The sequence below is a fragment of the Ictalurus punctatus genome, chromosome 3, assembly GCF_001660625.3.
Source record: "Ictalurus punctatus breed USDA103 chromosome 3, Coco_2.0, whole genome shotgun sequence".
Classification (NCBI taxonomy): Eukaryota; Metazoa; Chordata; class Actinopteri; order Siluriformes; family Ictaluridae; genus Ictalurus; species Ictalurus punctatus.
Window position 1 is genome coordinate 18,915,764 of NC_030418.2, and position 11,550 is coordinate 18,927,313.

At 37.3% G+C, this 11,550-nt stretch overlaps 1 protein-coding gene across 2 annotated transcripts in view; it reads left to right on the plus strand.

Moving 5' to 3' along the window:
- The window catches only part of zgc:171482 (zinc finger protein), a 73,453-nt gene extending 63,573 nt beyond the window's left edge, over positions 1–9,880 (plus strand). Inside the window, exons 7-8 of one of the 2 annotated variants that reach the window (XM_053679723.1) lie at positions 6,020–6,287; positions 9,160–9,880. In XM_053679723.1, the coding sequence (XP_053535698.1) occupies positions 6,020–6,287; positions 9,160–9,165 (274 nt within the window). In that variant the 3' untranslated portion in view covers positions 9,166–9,880. The remainder of the gene's footprint in view (positions 1–6,019; positions 6,288–9,159) is intronic. The other variant, XM_053679724.1, reaches the window with a different exon arrangement.
- The last annotated feature ends 1,670 nt before the right edge of the window (positions 9,881–11,550 follow it).

The following is an 11,550-nucleotide window of genomic DNA, read 5'->3' on the forward strand; positions in this document are numbered from 1 at the left end:
TTCGCGTTTACCATAAAACTCCAGATATGCAGTACACACTCCAGTTTTTACCATGGCTGACTTGACTGTGGTGGAGAAACCAGAGGGAGAGTGTTGTGAAACAGTCACAGTCAGACACATAAGCAGTACCATCAGGATATTGCAATCGCAGAAATTAACACAAAATCAAGGAAATGCTGCAATATTTACAGGAGCTTGCAATTTTTCAAAAAAAAAAAAATTAACAGAGGAAAATGCATTTTTAATCAGTATTTTGAAAAAGTCACCAGTGAGGTAACTGTCTGATCAAACACAGTGGAACTATGACAACATAACAACCCTACTGTCAACTGTAAAGTTGTCTGGTGGTGGTTAGATAAAAGAGCCAGTATAAAAGAGCATTTTAAGGAGCCAGTTAAGCTCATGTCTGTCCTTAGAAGAGGCAGATTTAGCTTTTAAAATATCCATCCAACACATTTATCATAACAGCAGTATTGACATAAGAACACTGGCTCGGTTCCCTCCTGTATTTAAACCATTTATCAGGGCATTTGCTACTGCACTACTAGTAGACACATTTCTTCTGTTGCAGGTGAAAGCAAGGAAGAATTAAAGCTACGCATGTGGGTGCTGAAACCACTTGCCCTTCACTGATATTTACCTATGCCCCCACACCAAACATGCAAACACACACACACACACACACACCTTTCTTTCCTGATAAGCTTGGCTCTTATCTCTTTCACAGCCAAGCTGTACAGGTCTGGTCTGCTGTGATTACATGGCTGTTATCTTAAAGACGGCCAGCTCACCACCTGCTACGTCACTTTGTGGCAGGAAAGTGTGCTTCTATTAAGAGTCTGTTCACAGTTCAGCACTTTCAAGGGGATTTTACTGCCATCCCAGAGGCTGAGACATAGATAATGTAGTTATTTACTCGAAAGCACATAGTGGCCAAGAGCAGAAATACTGACAATAAAGCATTTTACTGCAAATGGTCAGGAAGAAGGAAGGCAGGCTGTCAAGGGCAGGATGGGGAAGATGTAGATTGTGCTTAGAGCAGATTCAGACTGCTTAGAGCTATATGGATGAAGCACAGCTTCAGAGAACATGTCGCCCTGGACAAGCGAGAGAGAGAAATGGGTTCTGCACTACTGAGAAATGAGGAACTGACTTATACAGACAGTATACTGGGCTGTTTAAAGAGTCATGCTGATTGATTAAATGAGAACAGTGTGATCTGAGTGTTCAGTACCAGTGTTTAAATTTCCAGCTTCACCCATTTATCTACTGGGGTGTCTGGAAAAAGATATGGTGTTCCAGCTCAGTGGCCTCTCTCTACCTGTGTAATCACTCTGTCTGGGCTGCATACTCCCACTACACTGAGGAAGCCCCTGGGAGGAGGCCAGCGGAGGCAGAAAGATGGTGTTCCTGCTGCCAAATAAAGACCTGATCTGTTTTCATCAAAGGGAAAAGAAGGCTCAGTAACCCAGAAACTGCAGTGAGGACAGAATTAAGATGCACAGAGATAGTGACACAAGCAAGCTACTAACTTTTTAAAGGAAAAATAACATATAAATTGCTTACTAAAATGTTCCCAGGTAAAGATTTTCTATTTTTGGTTAACCAAAATGTCCAGTATTCAAATAAATGCCGGCTGAACATGAAATATGGTGTGGTATTAGTAAAATTATTTCTGCTTAAACATACCTTTGCTGATTTTTCTTCTACTATGTCAGTGGCTAATGTTATATTTCAGCTTTCATTTTAGCATCAGTTTGAAAGGTGTTTTTAAAGCAAGAATGTTGTGACAGGTTGCAGTACAGAAAATGTGAGTTCCTCGATGTGGAAAAATATGTTGTGTGCAGTTTTACTACTTTTATGTCTTCTTTCTTACTGTTGCAGTATTTTAAAAATAAACTACAAAGCAGCAGTTCCAAGAGCTCGAGTAAGGTCTTGTATTAGAGCCTCATTTATGCATTGCAGTAAATGTGATCTTTATCCAATCTTAACAAGTCATCACAAAGCTCGACTCTTAAACCCCGGAACACTTGCAGTGCAGTTGTGCATTTGTAACAGCATTGTGAGTTCCTGTCTCTTCTCTGTCTCTGCTCTATATGTAGTTGTCCACTATGCCTCAGTAACAACAAGCACTGTTACTTCCAAATATGACTTCATATGTAGAGAAAATCATAAATCAGTTATGAAACTAAACTCTTGTTATTCACCTCCACCACCAGGCTTGACCGTAGGTATGATATTCTTTTTGTGGAATTTGGTGTTCCGTTTATGCCAAATGTAATAGGACCCCTGTCTTCCAAACAGTTTGACTTTTGACTCATCAGTCCACAGAACATTCTTCCACAAGGTTTGTGGATCATCAAGGTGTGTTTTGGCAAAATTCAGATGGGCCTTAATGTTCTTCTGGGTTAGCAGTGGTTTTCATCTCGCCACTCTTCCATGGAAGCCATTTTTGCCCAGTGTCTTTATGATAGTGGAGTAATGAACAGTGACCTTTATTGATGCAAGAGATGCCTCTAGTTCCTTTGATGTTGTCCTTGGCTCTTTTATGACTTCCTGGATGAATCGTTGCTGTGCTCCTGGAGGAATTTTCTTCTGGGAAGGTTGACTGTTGTGCCGAGGTTTTCCATTAGGAGATAATGGCTCTCACTGTGGTCCTTTGCAGTCCCAGAGACTTTGAAATAGCTTTGTAATCCTTCCCAGACTGGTGCATTTCAATCACCTTCTTCCTCATCATTTCTTGAATTTCTTTCAATTTTAGCATAGTGTGTTACTGCGTAAGACCTTTTAACCAACTTCATGGTGTTGAAAAAGTTCTATTTAAGTGTTGATTTGATTGCAGTAATCAGGACTGATTGTCTAGTCCAGCTGAACCCTATGATGTCCAGCTGAACCTTATGATTGCAGTTCCATGAATTTGGGAATTAGTATGGGGGCAAATACATTTTCACACAGGTCCAGTTGGTATTGGATAACTTTTTCTGCTTCAATAAATAACATTATCATTTAAAAACTATTTTTTTACTATTTTTATTGTATTTTCTATTTACTCAGGTAGCCTTTGTATTATCTTAGATTTTGTTTTAATTTCTGAAACAATTTAGTATGAGATACAGCTGTAGCAATGTGATTCAAAAGTACCACCATTTTTTCTGTACCAAAGAAACCCAAAGAGAGTTGTCTTAATGACTATCGCTCTGTGGCATTATCCCCCAATGCAATGAAATACTTTGAGAGACTGGTGCCTCAACACATAAAGAGCATCATTCTAGACAACATAGATCCAATGCAGTTTGCCTATCACCACAATAGATCCACTGACGAAGCAGTATTACACACTCTTCATACCACTCTGTCCCACCTGGACAATAAAAACTGCTACGTGAGGCTATTATTTGTGGATTATAGCTCCCAGATTAATCAGAGTCACCTTCATTGCCAAGTACCATGAGTTTACATGTACAGGGAATTTGTCTTGGTGTACTAGTGCTTAACAATAACAGTAAAATACAAGAAATAAAATAATATCAATAAGATAAAAAAGAGAGAAAGTTATGAAAATCAGAAGCCTAAAAACTATTAAGCTATGAAAACTATTAGCATAAATATAAAAATATAAAGATTTAGGAAAATAAAAATAAATACATTAACTGTACATTAGTGCAGGGTGTGCAAAATAGGGCCAGTGAATACTGCCATTCCAACAAAGCTGATCCACAAGCTGCTAGATCTGGGACTGAGTGCCACATTGGGCAACTGGATCCTGGATTTCATCAGCAACAGACCCCAGCACATGCGGATTGGCAGTAAAACCTCCTCCCCTTTGACCCTCAACATTGGCATTCCAAAGGGAAGCGTTCTGGGCCCGGTGATGTATTCCTTGTTTACATATGATTGTTTGGCCTTTCACAGCTCCAACACTATGATTAAGTTTGCTGACAATACCACCATTGTGGGTCTGATCACCACCAATGACGAGACGGCCTACAGAGAGGAGGTGAGGCTCTTGGGACAATGGAGCCAAAGCAACAACCTGTTTCTTAATGTCAGTAAAACTAAGGAGCTGGTGATTGACTTTAGGAAACATAAGGTACATGCACCCATCTACATCAGAGGGGACAAAATAGAGATGGTCAACAGCTTCAGATTCCTAGGGGTCATCCTCACTTCTAAACTCACATGGACCGAGCACACAGCATCCATCATCAAAAAGGCTCACCAACGCCTCTGTTTCCTCAGCATCTGAAGAAAACCAGGATGTCCACTACACTCCTCACCACTTTTGACATAAGTGCGGTAGAGTCTGTCCTTACAGAGTGTATTGCATCCTGGTATGGCAGCTGCTCCATACTGGAAAGGAAAGCCCTACAAAGGGTTGTTAAAACAACTCAGAAAATCATTGGCACACAGCTACCAGCAGTTGAGGACATGAAGACAGAGCACATTATGAATGACCATAGTCACCCTGCACAGGCACATTTCTCTTTTCTGCCCTCTGGCAAACAGTTCATATCTATTCGAACATGCACTACACGATTCAGGAATAGTTTCTAACTCAATGCCATAAGACTGTTCAAACACATTAATGTACAGTGCATCAGGAAAGTATTCACAGCGCTTCACTTTTTCCACATTTTGTTATGTTACAGCCTTATTCCAATATGGATTAAATTAATTATTTTCCTCAAAATTCTACAAACAATACCCCATAATGACAATGTGAAAGAAGTTTGTTTGAAATCTTTGCAAATTTATTAAAAATAAAAAACAAGAATTATTAATTCCTGTACATTTTTGTAATTTCTGCACCCATGTACACTTGTGTACATAGCAGTGATGTATCTATTGTATTCCTGTCTTGTCTATTGTCTGTGGAGTAGCATTCAAGAAAGTTTTTCATTGTATTTTGTACACAGTACTTCTACACATTACAATAAACGACATTGACTTTGACTTTGATATACACAAAAACAGAAGAAGAGAAGAGGGTGCGGGCTCTTATTTCAGTGCTATCCATCAATATGTCGACTGAATGGGGGTTAAAGATATGCTATTGTGTCATAGAGTAATACATACCAAGTATATAACAAATGGTCTATACTTCATTAAAATGGTGTTGTATAAAATGAGCAGATGGCCACATAGGAGAGTGCCCACTGAGTAGCCAGAACATTACATAGTGATTCCTGAATGTAAATATAACAAAAACTTAAATGGATAGATACATACATAAATAAATAAATAGTAGTTATATCTTAATATTGGCTTTGAATGCCTTTCCAGATTTGTGAGTTTATTTACATTGTCCAAAAATGTGTTTCAGGATGAAATATTGTGCTTGTTAGAAAAAAATGATCGGACAATGTCAGACATGAATGAATGTTACTTTTGCCTTTTTAAATGTATATTTCAGGAATAATCTGCCTTAACTATGGTCAGGCATAGTGTGAGGACATTACTTTAAAGATACTGTGATACCATTCAGTCTCCCTGGGGTCTCTGGGCCACTGAGCCTGACTTTACCCCCAATGTACTGCCCTGAGCAGGCTGAGTGAGTGTCGACTCGTGTAAGGAGCTTTGGCGGTGAGACGAGTGCTTGCCTGACAGTCATTGAAGATTAGGTCCTTGCAGGAAAATGGGCATAAAGACACTGGCTGTAAAAACCAATGTCTCTCCCTGTCCTTCAGCAGTGGGCCTTTAATCTCTGTCTCCCTTTTTTCCCATAATTGCCCAAAAGTCTGGCAAAGACAAACTCAGCACTGCATTGCATGTGTAATTTTTTTCATTATCATTATTGTAGAAGAGTGATGAACAGTCTGACATAGATCATGGTGAGCAAACATACAAAAAGTATAGCACTGTTTTTGTGTGATCTTTTATTTGAACTGACTTAAACTAAGGCAGAATTCTAAAGAGTCTATTTTATTATAGAGATGACTTAGAGAAATGTATTGCTACTAAACGTCCACTAAATGGCCAACATCATCCATCCATTTTCTGTATCACTTATCCTACACAGGGTCACGGGGAGCCTGGAGCCTATCCCAGGAGACGCTAGGCACAAGGCGGAGGACACCCTGGACGGGGTGCCAACCCATCGCAGGGCACAATCACACACCCATTCACACACCATGGACAATTCGGAAACGCCAATCAGCCCACAACTCGTGTCTTTGGACTGGGGGAGGAAACCGGAGTACCCTGAAGGAAACCCCCGAAGCACAGGGAGAACATGCAAACTCCACACAAACAGGGCAGAGGCAGGAATCGAACCCCCAACCCTGGAGGTGCGAGGCAAACACACTAACCACTAAGTGTTATAAATGCTGTAAACGCTGGCCAATCTATAAATAGTCTGATGGGTCGAAGAAGACGAACTTGCAAGAATAGTTGGTTAAGCTGTAGTAAAGGTCTGGCAGAGCATCACCAGGGAAGAAACCCAGCTGGTGGTGTCTGTGGGTTCCAGACTTTACACTGAGTGCAAATGATTTGCAACCAAGTATTAGAAATTGCAATTTAATTTATGATTGTTAGTTCGTCCACTTACTTTTGGTCCCTTTAAAAAGGGGGACCAAAAGTGCTGTAATTCCTACACCAATCCCCCAATGTTTATGTTAATTAAAATTAAAGCTAAAAGCCTTCATTTTGACGTCGCAGTCATTATTTAATTTTGACTCCAATATATTATGGTAGACAGTTCAAATAATAATAACTTGGGTGCTGTCCAAATATTTATGAACCTGACTGTATATGTACACACGTTCAGGGAGAATGTCTGTAATTCCTCTTAGAATATTTAAGTCCTTAAGCGTTTTTTTTGTTTTGTTTTTTTTTTGTTTGGGGTTTTTTTTTACAGTGTTTAAGGCAATTAGATTTTGGAAAACACTGTGTACCTTTGGAGAATCACAAGTTAAAAGATTAAGGTTTTAGATGTCACTAACATATAGACTGGAAGAAATGTAGGCCTCGTTGAGTGACTCATTGTAGACAATTCTATTCTATTAACTACACTGAAAGCAAGAAAGTAAGGTCTAAAAGGAGCAACTGGAGTGAGACAGAGTATGTAACTTAAACATGGGTTAGTAGCAAGGCCTACCAGCAGAAAAGTACAGCTGTTCAGGAGTTGTCACAAATCCAAAATGTATTGTCTGATCTTCCTGATGTTACAGATAGCAAATGAGAGCCATAAATGCTCATCTGTCATTATCCCAAGGTTCCTGGTGAACCTTGATGATAATAGCACTGACAAGCTGAGCTTGATGGCAAAGGTGTTATGACAAGAATCCTTGTCTTTGATAAAAAAAAATAAAAAATAAAAAAATCTATGTCAGTGTCAGAGCTCACCTACTGAATCAAATTTCTCTGCTGGGGTGAAAAATGTCCTTTTATGTCAGGTATTATCATTTGTTTTTCAAGTGCTTTTAAATATTATACATATTCCTCTTGGTGAATTTGCTCATTCCACGTAATATTACTGCTACAAATATAATCAGGTCATTATTTTATCGATATACAATTTGGATTCATCCGTATAATACTAATGCAATTATGGGGAGTTACAAGCATACAGTTTTGGCCAAATGACATATTTTGTTGCTTTTTTAAGTGAAAAGAAGTAAACACAACCTCTGCAAACTTTTTTTTATAATATTTTTCTGCAAATAATAATCCACAGTTATTTCATATTGATGAACTTGCAAATTGGAGTCTTTTTTAGGAGTCTTTTTTATTCTTTATCAATGAATTTTCACCCATTCTTCTTTCCAGAATGCTTCTAGATATCCATTTTTTTTTTGCAACCATACCTTTGGTGATTGTGACCAAAAAGTTCAATTTAATCAGTCCACAACATCAAAATGCCTATGGAATATCTAGATATTTTTTTGCATAGATCAGATGTTTACTTCTGTGATGAGGTCGTAGTTAAGGATTCCTTCTGTTGATTCTCAGTTACAGTTACATTTATATAGCGGTTTTCTAGACACTCAAAGCACTTTTACATTGTGTGTGTGTGTGTGTGTGTGGGGGGGGGGGGGGGGGGGGGGGGGGAGTGATGTAGTCAATTCAGGGATGGTGATTATTAGAGGGCCATGATAGATAAAGGTGATTTGAAGAGTCAGCCAATTTATTACACTCTGGAATTGTTATTCCTAATGACAATTCTTGACCTGCCTAATAAGTCCATAATAGTCAATTAAAGCATAACAAGTTAATTATGTTCTAAGACTTTACATCTGTAAGGGTGTCCAAACCTTTCAACATGCCACAAATGTACTCTATACATGCTGCTTACTAAAATTGGAAGAAACAAAAGTGAGCACATTGCAAAAGTAATATTACCAATGATAATTGTTAAGGGTTTTTGTTTGTTTGCTTGCTTGTTTGTTTGTTTGTTTGTTTACTTAAAATATGTCCAGAGAAACATTCTGCCAGACACTACACATTATAATCTGGCTGGAAGGAAAACAGCACTGCATAAACCATTACACACTCTGTGACATTCATGCATTTCCCAAAACAGCAGACACCACCATGTTTGCTGCTGTATAGGAAACATTCTGTGTGACATTTTTTCCTTAATGCTGGGAAGAAATGAAAAAGAATATACAAATGAAAATATTGCCTTTAAATCCAAGAAAGAGAAAGATCTACAACTAGGTTTATTAAAATTGACATTTTTGTCAACTTAATGAAAAATGGACTTGCATGTATTACTTTTCAACCAACTCTTTTTAAATACAGCTGTCCACCAGGTGAGCATAATGATGTTTATATATAGACCCTTCAATATATGGACAAGCAATGACCACACTAAGGCAGGCAAATATTATTGCACTGAAGTGGTAAGGAACCTTGTAGTAGTATGCAAAGGAAATGAAAAACTAGGTACCTCAGGTCTTTCTACGCCTAGCACTGCTCTATAACTTGCACTCCTGCAGTAGTATACAGTATGAACATTTATCAGGAAATAAATTCTGTCTTGACCTATCTGACCCTACGTGCAACTTTTTACACAGGATTTGACAAATTTTCATGAGTGGAATGACTGTCATACTGAAATCATTCTTCACTCTGTTACCTTCTTTACTGTTTGCAACTGTGTTACAGCTTAATTCTGTTATACATGCTTAATACTATATTATTCTGACTCTTTTTCAGTCTTAAACAACAACATCAGCAATGAAAGTTATTGCTGGACGTATTGGAGGCATTGCTACTGAAGCTCTGAAGAAAACAGAGAATGGATGTACTTGCAAACATTTGTGGAGATGCACAGGCATTAAAGGGACACCACGGACAATACCTCTATCTTTCACTGAGTTTCTTAATACTTTGGAGGCTCCTCGACTGTTTTGTGCTTTATGTTTGCATTCTAGATTAGTGTAAACTCGACTGTCATGAGCTGGAAAGAAACACTGTTATCCTGTAGGACTAAAGTATGAACTTCATGTCAAATTGATGTCAATCTGTGTTACAGTGGTTCTGATAATCACAATGGCACTCATTGTATACAAGCACTAGCCTGAAAAGACAGGGTCACTGAGTATTTTCTTACATTCACAAAGTCTATATAATTAATATAAGTATGTAATTATCTATGATATTTATAGTCTATTCCTTAATACCTGCGATCACTGCTTTTGTGGACTGTTTAGGCATTTCAGAATGGGAAAAAAGCACAAATAACAGGAGGTTGGTCATTTAATGACTGCATTTTATTAGGTAATTGTCTTGCTTGTGCTTAAATGTTGCTAGTAATGGTCAGTGGTAAAGCCAATAGACTGCTTGTATGGGAATTTTAGTACAGAAGTGGACATAGACAATATTTTCACACAGATCACATTATTTTCTCTTTAATAAAGTTATTCAATATAAACCATATTTAATATGAAGAAAACATTCCTACATTTCTCTGCAACGTAGTACTGCTGAGAGTGGATTTAGAGCTACTGAGTGTACTGAAGCTCTGCCTTATTTCCTGACCCAAAAGAAACTTCATTAGCAATGTATGTATTTCCTTCCCATTAGTGTTTAGAGGAAGCTTGATAAGTGAATAATGCTATGTCAATGTTTTGAATTAATTACAGACCATTCTTATTCAAACATTTTATTTCTAAATTGTTGATGGCATTGAGCTTTGTGTACTTTTAATGATGTCAAAAGGACTGCCTTTAGAGAACATTACGATAATTTGTAATGTTTTCTTCTTCAGAAAAGTTACAATTTTATGACCTTATTCAGGTGGCAGATAGTTTATGTAAGCAAATTATTAAACATCACAATGGTTCTGTTTGGAATTGGATTAATTATGCAAAAAAAAAAAAGTGTAAATAAATAGTATCAGGAAAAAATATTCTAAAGCCCTTAAGTGTTATTATAGGAAGACTGTAATCTTTCAGGCATGGTATGAATTGTCTGCTGCATCCTAAATAATGTATGGTTGAGTTTATTCATTTGGGATGTTGTGCCATCAGATCATGGACAAGAACCTAATTTTGATAGGTATGTACGTATGTTTATACTACAACACGTCTTCATAATTATAACTGTAAGTATGTGGATGTTATGAATGGCATTACTGTTAAATGGAAAACATGGACAACTTTTCACTAAATCAGGGTTGGGGATCAAAAGAAATTCCTTTCAGAGGATTTCTTCTCACACTGTACTAACAGACAGGACTTCATCACCATGTCACCAGAGTAGAGAGTATGACAGTGGATCCACATTATCTCGGTGTTTATGCTGTTAATATTGTTGTGATGTTCATCTTGTGTAATGAAATTTCAAATGAACGTGAAACTAAATGTGTAGTTGGTTATGGTCTCAATGGGGTGTGGAGCTGAATCAGGGGTACTAATTCCTGTAGAGTCAGTTTGGTAATTTTCCATCTGTAACACGCTTACTTAACATGGTCATTAACTACTGAGTTAAGGCAGATTTTAAGTAGGTCAGACAGGTTAAATCAAGTCAAACTGTGTTGAACTCCTGAAGTCTGGTGTTTGACATTCCAGGTCTAAATTGTGCATTTAAAAGTTGCAGAAAACACACTGTATGTTTATGAAAAATTATATGAATGGACAAAGTATGCTACAGAAAAGGCTCAGGTATAAAATATGAGAAACTATTGCATGCCGTGTTACGTGTCATCTGAAAATTTATATGAGAATGTTGTAACTTCGGCACATTTTAAATATACCTGATAAACTATTTTCTCTTTCAAATAAGAAATAATAATAAATAATCATCAACTTTATTTTTATAGCACATTTCATGCATAAAACTGCATCCCAAAGTAAGTGCTTTGCAATAAAATGAAAAGGACACTAAAATAGTTATCAACAAGAATCAAGTAGGGGGATAATGTCGGTAACAACAACAACAATAATAATAAAATATAAATGATTAAGAAAAAACGAGTAAAAACTAGAGTAGCAGTAAATAAAAACAGAAGAAATCATATAAACTAGAATTTGTGCAAGAAAAACAAGGATGACACATAATGTATGACGTACTAATACATTAAGTGCAATTTATTAAATCTATCCT